General features: G+C 44.5%; 1 protein-coding gene across 6 annotated transcripts in view; it reads left to right on the plus strand.

The window, feature by feature from the left end:
* Positions 1-8,845: 8,845 nt before the first annotated feature.
* Positions 8,846-19,210, plus strand: part of TFAP2B (transcription factor AP-2 beta) — a 29,993-nt gene continuing 19,628 nt past the window's right edge. For 3 of the 6 annotated variants that reach the window (XR_008615799.1, XM_055080063.1, XM_007101673.2), the window contains exons 1-3: positions 9,513-9,687; positions 12,857-12,883; positions 14,061-14,519. Coding sequence is in view for 5 of the 6 variants with exons in the window: in XM_055080063.1 (XP_054936038.1) it covers positions 9,607-9,687; positions 12,857-12,883; positions 14,061-14,519 (567 nt within the window). In the remaining variant the exon portion in view is untranslated. Of the gene's footprint in view, positions 8,878-9,449; positions 9,688-12,856; positions 12,884-14,060; positions 14,520-19,210 lie in introns of those variants that run through there. The other 3 variants (XM_055080064.1, XM_007101674.2, XM_055080065.1) reach the window with 3 other exon arrangements.

The following is a 19,210-nucleotide window of genomic DNA, read 5'->3' on the forward strand; positions in this document are numbered from 1 at the left end:
GATTAAAAACTGACTGTCCATGCTTAGTTGGGTCTTAAAATATTTTTTCACTCTTTGTTTAGGTTGTGATGGTGGAGTTAATAAAAACATTTTACAATACAACAGGAAAAGAACACACTTCATAATTTCTTTAGAAACAATAGTGAAAGCAATTAAGGAAGATTTAGAAAGAATGACTTTTCTATTATTGTGTGCTCCTTAAATTGTCTAAAGATTTTGTTGTTGTTGTCATTGTTTAAAATCATTTATATATACCTTTCTGTGAGTTAAATTGACACAGTATTACTGTAGTATGGGGAGCAAAAAGATTTGATTACACAAAAGAATCCAGAAATAAACGTTAATGTTTATTGTTTAAAGCAACAAAGCTCTAATAGCTTAAAGAGTTTTGAAACTGGCTCCAAACTGGTTTGGAGTGTGATCATTGGATAAATCCTGTGCAAAGGGTTTATTACTTTTCTGGATCAAACAAACGTCCCTCAAAAATGATGACAAATGAAGGCCTAAGTGCCCTTCATCCATAACCTAAATAAATAAATTTCCTTTTTTAATTCTATAAAGCTACCTACAGAAATCCAATTAAATATAGAAAAAAAAGCGATAATGACAGAAGCAAAACAATCAGAGAATGACAGACCAATAAGGCTATTGAGTATAATTACTGTGATGTTATTTCTACTAATAGAAATCAGATAACTTGTGCAGTACATGGAAACATGGGCTCAGTAAATGTGTATAATTCCCCAGTTAGATAATACTTATACAGATGCAGAAATAATGGGATCTTCCACATATTCCTCTCAATGCCAGTTCACAATCAAAGCTGCCTTTTCCAGCACTTTAAATTTTGAGAAAAAAATTTTTCTCACATTGAGTTTAATCGGCCTCCTGGTAACATCTCTGTACTGATCTTTATCCTGTATCTTTACAGGAAAAGAGCATTATTTCACCTAAAATGCTTTGAGCACATCGGGGCCAGCCACTTTGCTATATACTGGCAATGTAAAATTAAATCGACAAATGCCAACTTCTCCCCCAGTCTATACCTTCTTCCCCAAAACCAGCCCCAAATATTAGAAGACAGGGTTCACATCCCTAAGTTTTCTCTAATCTAGGATGACTACCCCAGTCTCCTCAACTCCTTCTCCCTTGACATGGTGTCCAGGATTTTCTTTAATCTGGTTGCTTTCTTTTAGGGATATTTGTATTTAGCAATGAGGTCTTAAGCAGGTCACCCTTGAAATTTACTAATGTAACTTGGGATTTCACTCACTCTCTGGGTTTGTCAGTCTCAGTAAGTTGCTGGGTATGATGCTGATGTGATCATTGTGTTCCAGAAACCACAAGGACCTTCTGCAGGGGAAAACTGTACATATTTCCTTTTTTGCTGCTCTGCGCGGTTTGCAGGATCTTAGTTCCACCACCAGAAACTGAACTCGTCCCCTCGGCAGTGAAAGCACAGAGTCCTAACCACTGGACAGCCAGGGAATTCCCAAACTGTACACGTGTTCATGTCTTCCTCTATCAGTCTCTGATTCTCCCCTTCACACTTAATGTTTTTGCTACTTTTATCTTTGTTAAATTATAGCTTTGGGGATTTGTTCCAGAGTATTAGCCTGTTAAAATATTTTTGAATCCTCATCCTGTAATCCGAGGAACTAACTCTTCTCCCCAATGTTTAGCACCTGAAAAATAATGAACACATATTCTAATTCTTCTTCTGAGTCACCATTTTTCTTTAATATTCGAAAGAATAAGACTAAGGACGAGCCCCATAGCAAACTATTGAAACAATTGCCTCAAATTGGTTTCCATTAATCAATCAACCTCTTTGGGAGAGAATTATTCAAATAGCTGCAAATCTGTGGTTGTAACAGTAACTACAACATACTGAGTGCTTTCCTTATGCTGGAGGTCGTAAGCATTTCTTATGTATTATCTCATTTAATCATCATGAACACGCCCATGCAATGATTATTGCTATGCACTTGTTTCATATAATGAATGTGTCTCTTATATGGAAATATATTTCAAGTGTTTCTTTCTTTTTTTTTTTTTAATTTTAATTTTTTGGCTGCATGGCATGCAGGATCTTAGTTCCCAGACCAGGGATTGAACCCACACCCCTTGCAGTGGAAGCGCTGAGTCTTAACCACTGGACGGCAAGGGAAGTCCCTCAAGTGTCTCATACAGGAAAATTATGAGTCAGGGAGGTTAAGTAATTTTTTAATATCCAAGAGATTAAGGGGTGGATCTGCAATCACACATGTCTGTCCCACTCCAAAGCCCATGTCCTGAGTCAGAAGGCAGGCCGTCTCCACATACCATGGCATCACTCAGCTCAGACTGGGGAGCCAATGAGAAAGTTTGGAAATGTCTCCGTGAGCTCCAGATACATTATGGGCCTGATACTCAGTCTAGTAAATCTATAGCAAAGGACATGAGGATACATGGAATGATCTCTTCTTCCTGAAGCCACGCTGGTGCCTCTAGATATCCCCTCTTTCCCTCCCAGAGTGCATGACTAACCACTTTGACAACCTAAACTATCATTTTTCTGAGCAAACAATAGCGTAATTCCCCACCTGTAACTTCTAGAACCCCTCTTCTTCCCTCTTTCTGAAAAATGAAGTTTTTTTCCAGCCTCAGCTATTAGACATTGCTTCCCTTTTGCATGTGTTATCAAAGGTTACTGATCATAATTTCAAGATCAAAACTTCAAACTCTTGACTATATTAAGATGTCACTCATCTAGACTTGATGCTTAATCTCTTTCAAAGCGTTAGTTAGGTACTAACTGTTAAAATGATAGCCTCTTCCCTCAAGCTGTATTCTTTTTTTTTTACATCCTTATTGGAGTATAATTGCTTTACAACATTGTGTTAGTTTCTGCTGTATAACAAAGTGAATCAGCTGTACATATACATATATCCCCATATCCCCTCCCTCTTGAGCCTCCCTCCCTATCCCTCCCCTCTAGGTGGTCACAAAGCACTGAGCTGGTCTCCCTGTGCTATGCAGCTGCTTCCCACTAGCTATCTATTTTACATTTGGTAGTGTATATATGTCCATGCCACTCTCTCACTTCCTCCCAGCTTACCCTGCCCCATACCCCATGCCCTCAAGTCCATTCACTACATCTGCGTCTTTATTCCTATCCTGCCCCTAGCTTCATCAGAACCATTTTTTTTTAGATTCCATCTATGTGTGTTAGCATACGTTATTTGTTTTTCTCTTTCTGACTTACTTCACTCTGTATGAAGTAATGTCCATCCACCTCACCACAAATAACTCAATTTCATTTCTTTTTATAGCTGAGTAAAATTCCATTGTATATATGTGTCACATCTTCTTTATCCATTCATCTGTCGATGGACACTTGGGTTGCTTCCACGTCCTGGGTATTGTAAATAGTGCTGTAACGAACATTGTGGTACATGTCTCTTTTGTATTATGGTTTTCTCAGGGTATATGCCCAGTAGTGGGATTGCTGGGTCATATGGTAGTTCTATTTTTAGTTTTTAAGGAACCTCCATACTGTTCTCCATAGAGGCTGTATCAATTTACATTCCCACCAACAGTGCAAGAGGGTTCCCTTTTCTCCACACCCTCTCCAGCATTTATTGTTTGTGGATTTTTTGATGGCCATTCTGACCTGTGTGAGGTGATACCTCATTGTGGTTTTGATTTGCATTTCTCTAATGATTAGTGATGTTGAGCATTCTTTCATATGTTTGTTGGCAATCTGTATATCTTCTTTGGAGAAATGTCTATTTAGGTCTTCTGCCATTTTTGGATTGGGTTGTTTGGTTTTTTGATACTGGGCTGCATGAGCTGCTCAAGCTGTATTCTTCTCCTTTGTGTTCTTCTAAAATGATATTCCTAAAAATGTGTGTGTGTGCGTGTGATTAGTATTTATCAAAAGATCAGGGTCAGTTCTCTTAAACTCTACCCTAGAGGGTCCCAGAGAGCTGAGATTTTGCTGCAACATGTTCAGAAAGAAATACTTTCATTTTAAACTTTTCATTCATTACTATTTGCTGCTTTTAAATCTCATTAAGTCTGTTTCTAAGAAAAAAAAAACAACTTAGATATCATCCAGTAAATTCGCCTCATTTTATAGATGAGAAAACTGAGACATGGAAAAGTCAAAGGACTTGCCCAAGATAACATAGCTGGTAAGTGAAAGAATCTTCTTATGTTAAAGAAATAAAGATAGTCATAGAATGCATATCATTCTCTATTTTTCTCAAAATGCATGAATGTGAGTTTTAGGAAGTAGTTCCAATGTAATGCTAATTTCTCCTAAATGTTCCTTGTGCTTAAGAGACATTTCAGCTCTGATGTTATGCATTGTTATGTGTTTATTCATGCTTTAAAGGTTAGAACATCTTTCCATGTCTTTATTTGCAAATTTTTCCTCTCTGATGCGTATTGGTCTATTGGTTGCATTTTGAAACCAAATTGTTTAGTGTTCTCACCCTTTGAGATTGCCCCTTCTTAAATCAATAATATGGAAAATATCCACAATGATGGAAATACCTGTCCTCCTGCATTGGTCACACCAGGGAAGATGAGCACCTCTCACATTGTGTATGTGAAATATCCATTGGTATTGGAAACAATTGTTCTCTGGCTGTTTGCACCATTTACTCCAAGCCCACCCCCCGTCCCCCGCCCCCATCTTCCATTCCTTAACCTCTTTATCTCCAGGAGATAGAAATTTGAAAACTGTCCCAGAACATCTAAAATATGCAGTAAAATTACTGCTCCTTAAATTCCAAGACCAAGTAGAAGCATCCATATTCACACTGCTTTTCATTATCACAGGGGATTTCAATTTAAACACCACTTTAAAAATTCACAATTGTGCCCTTGATTAAATATTGTGGTTAAAGTAAGAAATGCGATTTCCTTTTCAATGTTTGCCTCAATCTGTAAAATCACGAAGAGTCGTTCTGGAGATCGTTCTACCCCCGTTTAATTTTTTAAACCCCCCCTTATGCAAACATTAGTCCCTCCTATTTTGTTCTCTCATATACCCAGATCGCTGACACCTATGTGGTAGCAAAGCCCTATAAATCTAAGGGCAGGGGGTGGAATTGTAGCTTCACACATTCAACAGTAATTTTTCCAAACTGATGTTAAAAATACATAATCAAGATGCCCCCAAAATATGATCATGAGAAAGCTTCCAGATAGAAACATGGTAGAAGACTAGTGTTAGACTACCACAATGAAACGTGAGCCTGTCATGTCTTATTAGTCGACTTGGTGGACGATCATGCTTCTTGAGGAGTAAGAGGTGGAGGTAGTATCTTGGTATGTCACAAGTCAGTGCTCCCTCGTCTCTCTTCCTTTGCCTATTTATGAATCCAGGACAAAAATAACTCTGGAAAAAAGTAATTGTCCAAAAATACTGTCTTCTTCATTTCGGAAGGAAGGAAGGAAGGAGGAAGGAAATAAGGAAGGGAGGGAGAGAGGGAGGAAGGAAAGAAGAAAGAAAGACAGCATCACAGCGCTGTGGGCAAACTGCTGAGTCTGTACGTAGTCGGGAGATCTAGGCTGGGCACTTTCTAAACAGGAAATTATGCATCAGCGCTGTGGGCAAACTGCTGAGTCTGTACGTAGTCGGGAGATCTAGGCTGGGGTTCCCACGGGCACTTTCTAAACAGGAAATTATGCACGTCCCTAGCTGATGGAAGCCTTCACTTTCTTGACACCCAGCTCGTGTCTTGAGTTGATGCGGGGAAATTAAATTGTTTTACAAAGTGACAGTATGGAATAGATTCCTTTCATACTGTGTTGTTGTAACGAATTCTCACATATATTCTCATCGTATAGCTCAGTACCCTGGCTGTTAAATAGCTTACACGACCGCCCATAATGAGAGGGGTCGGGGTCCTGACTTGTCACAATAATCCTAAGTCTTGGAGTTTACCATTTTAACATTTGTGTGTCTTGGGAAGATGGAAAAGGGAAACCCAGGCGGACCGTGTATTGTGTAAAAGAAAAGGCAGTCCATCAGGCAGCCGCAGAGGGAGAGAGCTTATAAAGCCTTAAATCACAGGTGCCAAGGTGAGGAATAGGGGGAGGAAGGAAGGAAGTCTGAGAACTGTAGACAATTCTTAATTAGATTTTTAGGAGAAAGAAGAAGTGAGACATGAGCGTGCTAACAGCTGACCTTGTTTTAATATAATGATATTTTTCGGTGAAATTAAAAAAAAAAAAAATGTTAGAAACTTACTCGGAAAACCGCCAGCAGAGGGCTCCATGCTAGGTGCATTCACCTCCATTAGTGGCTCCTACATTTATCGGAAAATAGTCCCTCTATCCGAGGCTGAGAAAAGGGGGGTATTACTAACTCGCCTTTCTGCTATTATAAACGGAAATAAATATCAGTGAGAGGAGAAAATACGAATAAAACTACTTGGGATGTCTCCAGTGCGCTCCTATGTAGGCAAGCGTGTGCCACCCCTGAAAAAACAAAAACAAAACAAAAAAATGAGCATAGGGCAAGACGAAATGGAAAATGAAATGATGATGAAAATACATATTTTGCTCGTTTATCTTCCCTTCAAAACCAGAGGATTTTTTTGCCTTTGCCTTTATTTTGTTTTGCATTTATTGAGTCCTTGCGGAAATCTTTCCTTACCTCACGTTGATTGGAAGGTTAAAGCGAAATGCAACAGAAAGTTAAGAGCGAGAGAAGCTGGCTCAAGTTAGGAAATTTTTCTTAGTGGAGAATGAGATTTTATTTGTACATTTTTTGAGGCATTTGAACTTTATAGATGCTTAAACAATCATTTCTAAAATTAGTCGATTTGATAAAAATTGAGCTTTTAAAATGCTCTTAAACAATAAAAGGTTTTCAAGAACCGGAAGAAATCGCTGGAGAAAAAAAAAAAAATCGAGCGGCCGTGCAGGATTTGCTCACACAAAATCCCGACAGAGGGCGCTGTTGCCCGTTCAATGACTTATGGAAGGTTCCCTAAGAAAAATTTCCCTTGCAATTTCTAGGATTTTTTGAATAAGGCCCACGTTGAAAAATTGACTTGGACTTTAATTGTACTTATGTATTTCTTTGGGTATCTCTTTATATGTGTGTATATTTTTAAATTTATGCTTCATTCTTAATAAACCAGATTTCAGTTTTTCTGAAGTTTACATAAATGTTAACCAAATATTTCCAGACGTTTCTAATTTTAAAAACATCTATTTTACCATAAAATAAAATTACATATGAAAATTTGAAATTATATATATGTATATATGGCTATATAAATAGTTACACTAAAAACATATATTTTTAAGTAGTTTTTTAAATATAAAAGTATTCCTCTGAGGTTTTCTTTTAGTTTCAAGTTTTAGAGTTTATTTATTATAGACTAAGCAATGATATACCAAAAAGAGATGAAAAATGTGTTAAAAACATTCAAAGGAAAAAAATTAAGATTTTTTTTCCAAGTGCTTTTTATTTGGGTCGGAATGATCTTTAGGTAAAAAAGATAAAGGAGTTATTGGTTTGAAAAGGAAAAGACAGTTATTCCCATTAATAAATTTCTGTCTAGAGAATCTGAATTTCCAAGTCTATAATATTTATCTTGCAAAATATTGATCTGGGACTGATTTCAGTTCTGGAAAGGGAGGGTAAAAGCCGTTTCAAATCCCATCACACAACAAAATTAGGAAGAATGCCTCCCCATGTCCAGACTAGCTCTGGGGGCAAAGAAGGAAATCTTCGCTCAAGCTCCTAGTGGAAAATCTGTAGAGATTTTGTATACTTTAAGCTGTTAATGTTTAACGTAGAGGAAAGGAGAAAGGAAGGAAAAAGGAAGGAAGGAAGGGAGTCAGGGAGGGAGGGAGGAAAACAGGATGGAGGAAAAAGGAAGGAGGGGGAGGGAGGGAGGGAAAGGCAAAACATAAAAATTAAACAGGAAATGAAGAAAGGGTTTATTTCTGAAGTTCCTTCTGAAGCACCTTCTTCGAGTTCCTTTCATTTGGTTTATCTTTGAAAAAATTAAATTAAAAATCGGCAGAATTTTTCATTCTGCACGATATGAAGCATCTCTCTGGTTTTTATCGAATCGATATCCACCGTGGTTGGCCGGAGCCCTCTCTTCCGAGCGCACAGCAGCGCTCAGCAGTCCTGAGATTTACAGACAATCGCCCTTTGCAGATTCACTCTTATCAGGTTTAATAACTTCCACCCCAAATTGCCCTGGTCCCTCCTCATTCCCTCCTGTCATTTATTTTCTGCCCCAGGGACAGAGAGCCTCCACTGGCCTTCCCTTCTGGCTGTGGGAATCCTTCCGCACCCTGGAAGGAAGTAGAAAAAAAGGGGGGGGGTGGGAAAAGGGGCCAGTGAGGTGAGTATTCACTTTGTGATGAAATTCGGTAACCCTGTGCCTTAAAGGGTGCCCATTTTCGAAGTTTGGTTAACTTTGTTCTTGTTGATGTTTATGTTTTCCTTTTCTTGGGGGGGAAAAAAGCTATACAAATCAGCTTACCAAGAAAAAATACACTCAAAACAAACAAAAACCCACACACCCTATAGTATTTTTCAATATCTCCTTGAAAAACATTCTGCTTAAACCTTCCAGAGGTTCAGGTGACCATTTCTTGACTCTCCGTGATTAAAACCACTTTAAAGTTATAGACAGCAGATGCAGATATAAAATGTCCCATGCCTCTGCAAAGAAGGCTTGAAATTAACATTGTGTGACTGTGCACGTATGTTGCTCCCTACATCCGAAAAAAGAAAGAAAAGAAAAAAACCTTCATAAAATGGAGACTTCAGCCAAGAAAAGAACGGCACATGGAATCCATTGAAAATACAGACAAACAACCCTTAAACGATAAGCAGTACAGACTGAGGTGCTTCATACAGTATTTAAGGTTTCAAATTTGTTGGGCAGAGTGACCGGAAAATATGAAAAATGGTCACTGTGGTGAGCCGGGTTTTTGTTCTACAGTGACTAAGGTACAGTGAAAAAAAAGAAAAAGTTGTGTAGCCATCAACACAGAGAGATCGCCCTGAAAATCCCCAAATCCAGCTTTCAAAACCCTCCTGCTGAACAAACAAGAAGAGGAGCTTTTGTGTTTAAAAATCTCAGTAATGGTCCCCCTTTAAAAATCTACATAGAAAATGGGGGGACTGTTGGCACCCTGGTTTCTCCTTATGAACTGTAAAGACTGTAGTCAGTGGCTACAATGATTCATCATTTTCAATATAGAGGTTTTTAAATGTCTATATTTATATTAATCACACTGACCGACTCTCTCTCCTTTAAATGCATGTTTAGAGTCTGTAGGCTCTGTGTGACCCAGGGGTGCTTATATAACTAAATGTGGGTGTCTGGGTATAAATACGTGTTTATGATTTTTATAATATATATGTCTGTGGGTTGCATCTAACTCCTGTGTGTGTAATAATGTTTTCCTCTCAGCTGAGGCTTACTTCTCCAGCCTATTGTTTGAGACAACAGATATAAGTTGCGATGGGAGAGGAGCGTCGGATTTGGTGTGTATCCCCCATTTCCAATTATAGATGGATCATTACAGACAGCGGAGTCCTGAGAAGCCAGACATCTGCTTCTCACATGAATGCACTCACCTCCTAGAGACCCGGCTGCCATCATGCTCTGGAAGCTCGTGGAGAATGTCAAGTACGAAGATATCTATGAGGTGAGCCGACACCCCCGGTTGCATCTTAGAGCTTTGCAGATAGAGAATTTGAGCTTCTTGACACCCCCAACTCATCTATATTTTTAAGCTATTTGCTCGTAGATTTCCGGTCGGTTTTCTCAGCTTTCTCCAACTTTTGGAAAAGCTGGCTTGGGGAAACTTCGCTATTCTGAAAAAGGACTTTAAGGTGGAAATCTGACTACTTTAACTTAGGAGATTTCTCTTTATTTTGTTATTTTATTTTTCTTTCTCTCTTCGTCGCCCCCCCCCCCCGCTTTAGGATCTGATGGGGAACAGTGGTGCTAGTGAATGTGGGCAGAGAAAATAGAGGCTGATAAAGGCTGAGGCTCTCCACGTTTTGAGTATGGGAGAGAATTAGGTTTTCAAGACTACTTCGTAACAGATTCGAGCTTTTAATTTTTATTTTCAATCACATTTTTGAAATCGATAACCAACGGATCCCAGTAGAGGACGAACATATAGAAGGAGGGAGGTCGACGGATAGACGGACAGATGGATAGATGGATGTAGAGAGAGCACAAGCCAAGGAGCCATAGCAGACAATTTTTTATTTTTCTTTTTTTCTCGTGTTTCTCTTCTTTGAGAGTCGGGGCGTCCAAACCACCCCATGTCTTGGCATTTTTAACGAAAATTTCTGCCCGGGTTGAGTGCGCACCGTTCTTTACCGCTGAGGCCGGGGAGACTCGGGTGGAGATGCTGCCCGCAGCCAGGCGGGAGCCTGCCTCCCCGCGGGCGGGGCGCGCCGGCCGTACGCTCGGGTCTCGGGCGCCGACGGAGCGGCGGGGCGGCGGGGCTGCGCGTGGGCCGGGCTGCCGGGCGGAGAGGGGATGGCGGCCCAGGACCGCGGAACTTCGCTCCGAGCTCACCAGCCTGGGAGTCCCCGGATTAGGCGTGAGGGGAAGCGGGGAAGCCAAGGCTCCGAGGAGACGTCGAGGGAGGGAAGCGGGAAAGAAAAAGTTGGCGGAAGGCGAAGAGAAAGGGGCAGAGGAGTAAGGGACGGGGAAGGTAGAAGCTGGCGAGCGGGCAGTGGTCGGAGGTCGGAAGGAGGGGAAGTCGGAGAGGGGAGGGAGGACGAGAAGCCAAGGCTCGGGCGATCGGCGCGGGAAGCGCTCGGTCGGACGAAGCGGTCGCGATGGGACGCAAAGAGGATCCCCACCCCGCGGGGGACACGCCATCCCGCCGGCTCCGGGAAGACTCCCGAAAGCCGGGCGGGGAGCCGCCTTGCGGACGCTAGGAATGGGCTCCTCCCGACGCCGCCGGCCCAGCCCCGCGACCCAGACTGCGGCTCCGCGGAGCCCGCGCGCGCCCCGCCGCTGCCCGGTTGAGTTTCGCAAGCAGCGCCCGGCGCCCGCGCCTGGAGCCTCCCAGCTCTGCCCAGCCCCGAATCCTGATTTGGGGGTGCGTGTGCGTGTGCGTGTGCGTGTGTGTTTGTGTGAGAGAGAGAGAGATGAGAGGGAGAGAGGAGATTCGTCTTTCTGCGGAATGATGATTGGGGCTTTCCTTTCCTCTTTGTGGTTGTGTATTGACTGTAACGAAGAGCCGCGCCTCCGCCTGGTGGGGTTTGTTTCTGTTCGGCCTCCTCTTCCTTCTTTAACAGGCGGGATAATGGTCTAGTCGAAGGAGCTAGAACTGTCCTAAAGAATGTGAACAACCGAAGTGGGCTTGGCACGGGCGGGGAAGGGGCCACGGTGTAAATAGCTCAGGGTATACAGAGAGGGACTTCACTGGGTTCCGAAAAGTAAGCAGGATAAAACTCGTTCTAAGAGTCTGGAAGGTAGACTGGCTAAATGGGAAAGGAGGGAGGGAGAGAAGAAAGCAGGGAGGGAGGGAGGGACGAAGAGGGAGGGGTGGAGTGGAAGAGGAAAAGAGGGGAGAATAAAGGGGGAGGGAGAGAGAGAGAGGGAGACCGAGAGAGAGAGGGAGAGAGAGAGAGAGAGAGAGAGAGAGAGAGAGAGAGAGAGAGAGAGAGAGAGAGAGAGAGAGAGAGAGAAAATACTGCAGGTATTCCTATCTGCCTAATTTTTCTGCTCAAAAAATATAGGAGAACCCGCGCCCGGTGGAAGGAGCCTATTTAAGTCGGGAGAAAGGTTGAACTTTAACAGAAATGGCAGTTAGGCCAGTTGAACGGGTTCCTGAAACATCCAAAAAGGTTTTCTGTTGCCCCTGGCTTTGCCTGGAAGGATAAGTTTAGTGTACTTGAAGATTGATTGCATATATTTAAAATTGAAGTAAAAAAAAATCACAGACTGCAGGAGCACTAAAGAGCGAACGGCTGCACGAGGGATGGAAAGCCCCCATCTCGCCTCTGTCCTTTAATAAATAAGCATAATCTCCAGTATGCGCGAAAAGTCTGCAAACGTCACTGTAAACAACCGGGCCCACCGGTTTACTTTGCTCTCCCCTCCAAAGGAGGAGGCAACGCCTTTTTATTTTGTTTTTTAATCTGCACAGGAAGCACCTAGGGCGATCCATTCTTCCCATTAGGAAAGTCCCTCTCCAGGAACCAGGACACCTACGTTCTGCACAAGCCCCCAGCGATACTCTCTCCCTCACCGCCTGGTCCAAGGGAGCAGGGGCTGCTTTACGCGTGTCCCCGGCTCAGTTAATTGAAGTTCTGCCTCTTTCCTGCTAAACTTTTTCCCCGGTCTGCCTTCGCCAGCCCCCTCGTCTGATTACATCTAGTAATTCTCCACTGAATGAACGTCATTTACAATAGTAGGGAGCTCTGCGCCCGCTGCTGCTTCACGCTCCATTTGTCCTCCATTCTCCCTTTAAAGTACTCGTGTAATATTAATAGTCATGAATATCAATTATTATGAGGAGGTGTAGGCAAGCGGAGGGAGGAAGGGGCGCCCGAGCAGTCTGAGCCCAGCTTCGGGCAGAAGAGGACTGCTTCTGGAGCCCCGAAGAACCGCAGAAGAAAAAAAGCCAAAAAAAACAGCAAGAGACCGATGAACAGCTCTGTGTGTGTGTGACAGGCGACGCCAATCTCGTTTGGGGGGGGGTAATTTTTTTTTTTTTTTGATGGCTTGTCCTGGAAACACCTCAAGCTCGGCTCCTGTGTCCAGCTCGTTTCTCTGCTGGACTCCTTGATTTTTTTTTTTAATCATTGTTTGATTTTGAGCAGTAACCAGGCTTTTTTTTCCAGATGTTAGTCCACACCTATTCATCCATGGTGAGTTTGGATTCACGTTGTACCAGAATTGCATGCTCCCTCCTCTTACTGTCTCTCTGTCTCTGTCTCTTGTGTGTGCGTCTCACTCTCTCGTCTCTGTCTTCCTTCGAGCGCCTTTGGCTTGGTAATTTAGCACCATAATTGGACGAGGCTGCAGCTGCTTCTCTGCATTGTGTGTTCGTCTGAGCTCCATGAGTCAACTGGGGAGGGGGGGAGGCCGAGCAGAAAAACTTTTTATTTGCAATTGCAGTTTGGAAATTTAGGTGACTATTTCTCCAAAAAGAACCATGGGGACTTTACCATGGCATTTCCACAGAGGAGAGGGAGAAACTCTCTCTCTCACACACGCACACAAACACACACACACACCTCCCCCCTCCCCTTTCACTGAGTTTAGCACTCCACTTAGGACCAGCTAAGTTGTAAGTTGTCTGGGCCTTTTTTTGTTCATTTCCCCCCACCCCCAACCCCAGGTCCTTCATCTTCACTCCCTGAAGTAGGACAGCAATAGATATATTTAGAAAAGCAACCTTAGAAAAACTCCTGCGAACCACAGTTCAACTTTAACAGGGACTCAGGATATGATTTCGAATGAGATCCATTTCAATCAAACACTACATAAATTATTTAATTCCTCTTGGGGAGGGAGGGGGGACTGGAAACTCAGATCAGGCAGATTCCTGGGTCTCCTGGAATGACCAAGTCGTGTGGGGAGCTCCTGGTCAGCCGGCTGGGTTAGCAAGAGGAGAAGCACAGCCAATAGTATGAAGTTTTCTTTTTCATGCTTTGGACCTCTGGAAGAGTTGGGAAAAAATAGTTTAAAACACCCAGAAGAGCAAATACCCTATGTCAGACTCCTGTATTTTTCATTAGGGAATTGAGAATCTCCCCCCATACACACTGTTACTTTACCCTCACCCCTTTTGCCGGCTTTGCACCCCAACAGAGGGCTTAGATGTTGGTTAAGTGGGTGATTCTCCCCCTTCCCCCCCCCCAAAGCCTCGCATTTGGAATTGCTGAAATCATGTACCCTCTGAGTCAGCTTGGGAGTCTAAGCTTCAGACTCTTGCGTCCCCTATCCCGGGAAGAAGAAGATGCCGAAGGCGGGCTTCTCCATTTGTCGATTGTATTTTTTCCTCCCCTTCTCTCTCTCTCTCTTTCTCCTCTCCGCTCCCAGGACCGGCACGATGGCGTCCCGAGTCACAGCTCACGGCTCTCCCAGCTGGGCTCGGTGTCCCAAGGACCTTACTCCAGCGCCCCGCCGCTGTCCCACACGCCGTCGTCAGATTTCCAGCCACCCTACTTCCCGCCCCCCTACCAGCCGCTCCCCTACCACCAGAGCCAGGACCCCTACTCCCACGTCAACGACCCCTACTCCCTGAACCCCCTGCACCAGCCCCAGCAGCACCCCTGGGGGCAACGACAGCGGCAAGAAGTGGGTTCAGAAGCCGGCTCTCTCCTGCCCCAGCCTCGGGCCGCCCTGCCCCAGCTCTCGGGCCTCGACCCCCGGAGGGACTACCACTCGGTCCGCCGGCCGGACGTGCTCCTGCACTCAGCGCACCACGGCCTGGACGCGGGCATGGGTGACAGCCTCTCGCTGCACGGTCTCGGCCACCCCGGGATGGAAGACGTCCAGGTAACGGCACACAAACAAACAGTAAACAAATAACAAATGCCCCGGGAGGGGGGAAAGGCGGGGAGGGACAGCTGTGTCTCCTTTGGGGGAGTTTGCATCTTTAGCACCAGCTGGACACCACGTTCGTAACTGTGTGTATACGTGTATGGCTCTCTAGTGGCGATTTCTGGAGGTCCGATGATGAAAGCTAGAAGCACTGGAAATGAAAGAATGAAGGAGAAAAATATATGTGTGTTTTGCTAGTTTAGGATCATCAGAATCAAGGCTAGATGCTTTTGTCTTGCCTTAGCTTTGCGACTCCTTGCTGTTCTCTTGTGCTTAGTGCGAGCAAGCTGGGTGCCCTCCCCAACCCACCCGCTCTGTATGCCCAGTAGTGGGCCCGGGCCCCCTGACATGGCAGGTGGAGTCCTGACTGCCTGAAGCTACAGCATGGAGGTGTAGGGACCTGTATAGAGGTTCTTGCTGGATTTGCAAAGACTTTGTTAAGCATGACAATGCACAGTGGAAGAAAAACGTGTTATTTTGTCCAAGCCAGGTCTTACTCTGAATGTCCCATAAGCTGTTGAACCCTTTTCCAAGATAATTGAGTTCCAGGGTCATCATCTGAGAAATGGAAGATTTGTGAGGAGAGACCCAGAAAGTCATAATTCTGTTTGGGAATTCATGAGGACACATGATTTTGGAGATTCTTTTCCCCCTTTGGACCATTAAACGACTGTGGAGCAATGTTCTCCACATCCCTCTCCAGTCCTCCTTTCCACTAATACCCTCTCCCCAGTATCACCACCCCAGTTGAAGAGGCATCACATGTTTGTTTCTTAAAAGGCTCCAAACACTCCCCCACCCACTCACTATCCCATCTGCAACCTACACAATGGAGCCTGATTTGGTGGAGAATACTTGGTTAAACTAAACAAAGAAACATTAAAGAAATGATTTATAAAAACTCTCTGGGTGATTCTGAGCAGGTCTCCTTTTCCTCCCTAATTTAAATAGTCTGCAGAAAAGATAAATATGGTCGAAAGGTATTCAGTGGATCCTTTGGTCTCATTGGCATGGTTGTATGTATTATGCATCATTATGGACATACCTCTGAAGAAAAGGAAAACAATATGGGAAAGGGAAAGGGTGCATGAGTCCTTCCTCTTTACCTTGCTGAAGAAAATGTATTTTGAACAGTTAAAATGTGGGGACAGAATTAAATGCTGTCTGTGTGTAGTCTATGATGGTTTACTGCTTTAAAGGAAATTCAGTTATTTAATATTTCCAAAAATGACAGAATCACCTGAGTTGTGGCTGGATTTACCCATAGTCATAAGAATGGTAGTTTTGTTGATTTAGCCGAGCTTAACTGTCCCTGTCTGGAGATAATGCTCATTTCAGAATATCATATGAGAAAGGAAATATTTAATCTTTTTTTTTTTAATGCGTTGGGGTAATATATGTCTGGGGGGAAAAGTTTTTAAATTAACCTCTCTGGGTACGGTTCAAAGTGCTAGATAATGAAAGTGGATCAACTCATCAGCATTGCTGTTGGCAATGCTGCACTGGCCGTGTCACCACACTCGGCAGGCCTAGTGGTTCAGACGATCGAACCCAGGGATTGCGCCCAAAGAGGGAACAGATTTCTTTGGTTTTAGTTTTTCGTTTTTTGAAAGAGAGAATTGTGAGAGGTTTGGAGTGTTTGGTCAAATGCAAGGGGCCAGAGAAAAACAGGGCCAGGTCGGTGTGCATTTGGGAGAGCACCTTTGTCCGAGTTGTGGCCGGAGCTCAGACCCGGGAGGTGGAGAGAGCCCAGAGCAGAGACGGCGCAGGCCCAGGGCCCTCGCTGCTCCCCGCCCACCCCACCTCTCCCCGTTCCTCCCCGGATGCATCCCAGCAGGTCGCCTGGCGAGGTGGGGAGGCTCTTGGGGCTTTCTCGGGTCGACCCTCACTGCAAGGGGTCGCGGGGGATACACTCCGCGACTGTTCCAGGAGGGGAACGACAGGGGCTGGGTCGATGTCTGTCTCCGCCGCGATGACAGGCGTCCTGAGGCCGGGGTGTGGTTGACGTGACACGGGGCAGGTGACAAAGAAAGACAGGGGAAGAGATGGACCTAGGACCAGACCCTTGAATCCAGAGGCTCTGCCTCCTCCGTCCAGTCCCGGAGGATCCACTTCTGACTTAGGGATCTGGAACGCGGTGGTGGTGGTGGCGGGGGACGGCGGCTAAATTTGCAGGAGCTGATGGCGGTTTCAGCGTTTTGCGTTTCCTGCAGCTACGGGATGCGTGGGCTGCGCCCCACCTGTCTGTAAAAGGGACCAGGGGTGCCTCAGCCTGGACCCCAGTCACTCGTTCCATCTCGAGGGCCTGTGGTGTGTGCCAGATCCACTACCCAATCCCGCCGCGGATCAGGCAGATCCCAGGGCGCTGCCAGGCCGGGGGCCCTCACACCCAGCGGTCCTCACCTGGCCTAGGGCTGGGGGGAGATGTTGTGTGACCCAGACACACACGCGGGGCCGCCGCCCCGACTGTGAGAGAAGCAAATGAGGAGAGCTAATTAACCAAATGCTTCTAATAATTTTTTAAATGAAACTATAAAACCCTGTCAATTTCTATTTCAATTTACTCACAGGGGCTATTAAACCAGCAAATCGCTGTTTGGGTTCTGGGTATGCTACATTCTACCCATTGTGTGTGTGTGTGTGTGTGTGTGTGTGTGTGCGCGCGCGCGCGCGCACGTGGGGAGGGGGGACAGTGTTTAAAACTCAGAAAAACAGCATCAGAAAGAGAGCGTGAGGTGACACCTAGTTTGGAGCTTGTTTAGTTGCTGTGAACACCTCTTTCCTTCTTCGGATCTTTGCTCTCTAACCTCTCATCACCTTTACTACCTAAGAGTGTAAACATATAAGGGTGTTAAGTCAAAGCCCTTACACACACACACACACACACACACACACACTCAAACACACCCTAGTGTCTTAAAGCAACCCCTGGTATCACTTTTAACTAAAGAAGTCTAGTAATTACGAGTCTGAGTCGTTTTTCTGAGCTTCCGCATGCAGTCCTAATTAAATCTTTACGATCCTCCCTGTGACGATTAAGCGCCAGCATGCTGCGTGAATATCCTGTACAAAAACCCAGCAGGCGTCCGTAATTAGATAGAAAATCAGACAAGAGCCTTCTCATTAACTACCACAACTACCCCACGTCGCTGATGAGGCATATATACATATTTACGTACCGACGTGAGGGTGAGGTGTGGGCGCTCACGGTCCGGGGCCTGTGAGATCGCGGGTCTGCCCGCCCACAGACACAGGCGAATATTTCTGTTCTGCGTGGACACGTCGCCACTGTAGACACGTGAGCACAAAAGGCGTGAATCTTGTGTGTGCGCGCCCGTGTGCATGGTGGGGTCTCCTGGGAGTTCCGAACAAGTTACATGAAGCATTTTTCTTTTTTTTAAGCTTTGTACTATTTCTTAAGTTGGAGATGGCATGTTGCGACGTGGAAAATGGTCCTTACGGAGAATAACAATTTTCCCCATCTTTCTGAGGACAGAAGAGTGGCTATGAAAAATGAAAAGGAACAAATGAACATGACCCCTCCATGATTAGATCAGCTCGTTTCTAATGTGCTGCTTGTTTGGGGTAGTCTCTTCCTTGTGATGAACACATGCCCTGTCTGGGGATGCAGCTTGAGTGGGTGGGAGGTGCTGTCTAAACACAACCCCCCTTACAAGCCCTTTGCTTTTTACTCCTCTGTAGAGTGGGTGACAGATTAGTCCAAACGTAGGTGTCTAAGGATCAAGGAAAGCAGCTGTACATGGCAGAAAGGCCTAGCATTGATTTTCTCTTAGGAGTAGTGGGAGGGAATCCACTGCCTTTGGATGCCCTGGGATGCACGGCTAGAACCCTGTTCTGGTGCATCCTGACAGTAAGAATATCATTCTAACAGCTATTTCCCCTCTGAAATGCAGCCAACATCTGGGGTCGAAACTTTCCTTCTCTGGGATGAAAATGGCAAGGAAGGTGAATGTTCTTTGCCATTACACAGGTGCTGACTGGGAGATCCTCCGTGTGTGTGTGTGTGTGTGTGTGTGTGTGTTGGTGTGTCTGTAGTAACTGCCTTCCTAACAGGTGTGCTTCTTGCTGGGTAGCAGAGGTGGCAGGGTTGGGAGGGAGAGCAGATTGTGCAGGTCCCCCCAAGCGATTGTCCTGCAGCAGGAAGCTCACCCAGCACGGGGATGTGTGTGAACTGCAGTGGGTGTGCGGTCCTGACAGCCTGCAGACGTGTTCCTATGTGTTGCTGTTCGCATTCCATTCCAAATTGCTCAGACTTTAATTAAAATCCTATAATGTAAACTATTATGTATTTGTAAAATGACTCTGGGGTTAAGATGCACTGGGATAGCATGGAAAACAGAAATTGCACTGACTAATATTGGTGAAAATCTTTTAGTGCTGCCAGATTTTCACAACTCATAAGAGCAAATAATATAAAAGTTTATGTGTCTATGTAATATCTATGTTTAATGTAATAACTAAACCAATCCTGCATCCCAGATGTCTCTCACAGTTTCCTTTTTCCTCTTCTTCCATTGGAAGAATTTATAATTTGGGTGAATTTCATTTCTGTGTCCATTTGGAGGTAATAATGATAATAATAAAACCTCCCTTTGTGAATTAATATAAATGGAAATAACAGCAAC

This window comes from Physeter macrocephalus, chromosome 18 (assembly GCF_002837175.3).
Source record: "Physeter macrocephalus isolate SW-GA chromosome 18, ASM283717v5, whole genome shotgun sequence".
In the NCBI taxonomy this organism is placed as follows: Eukaryota; Metazoa; Chordata; class Mammalia; order Artiodactyla; family Physeteridae; genus Physeter; species Physeter macrocephalus.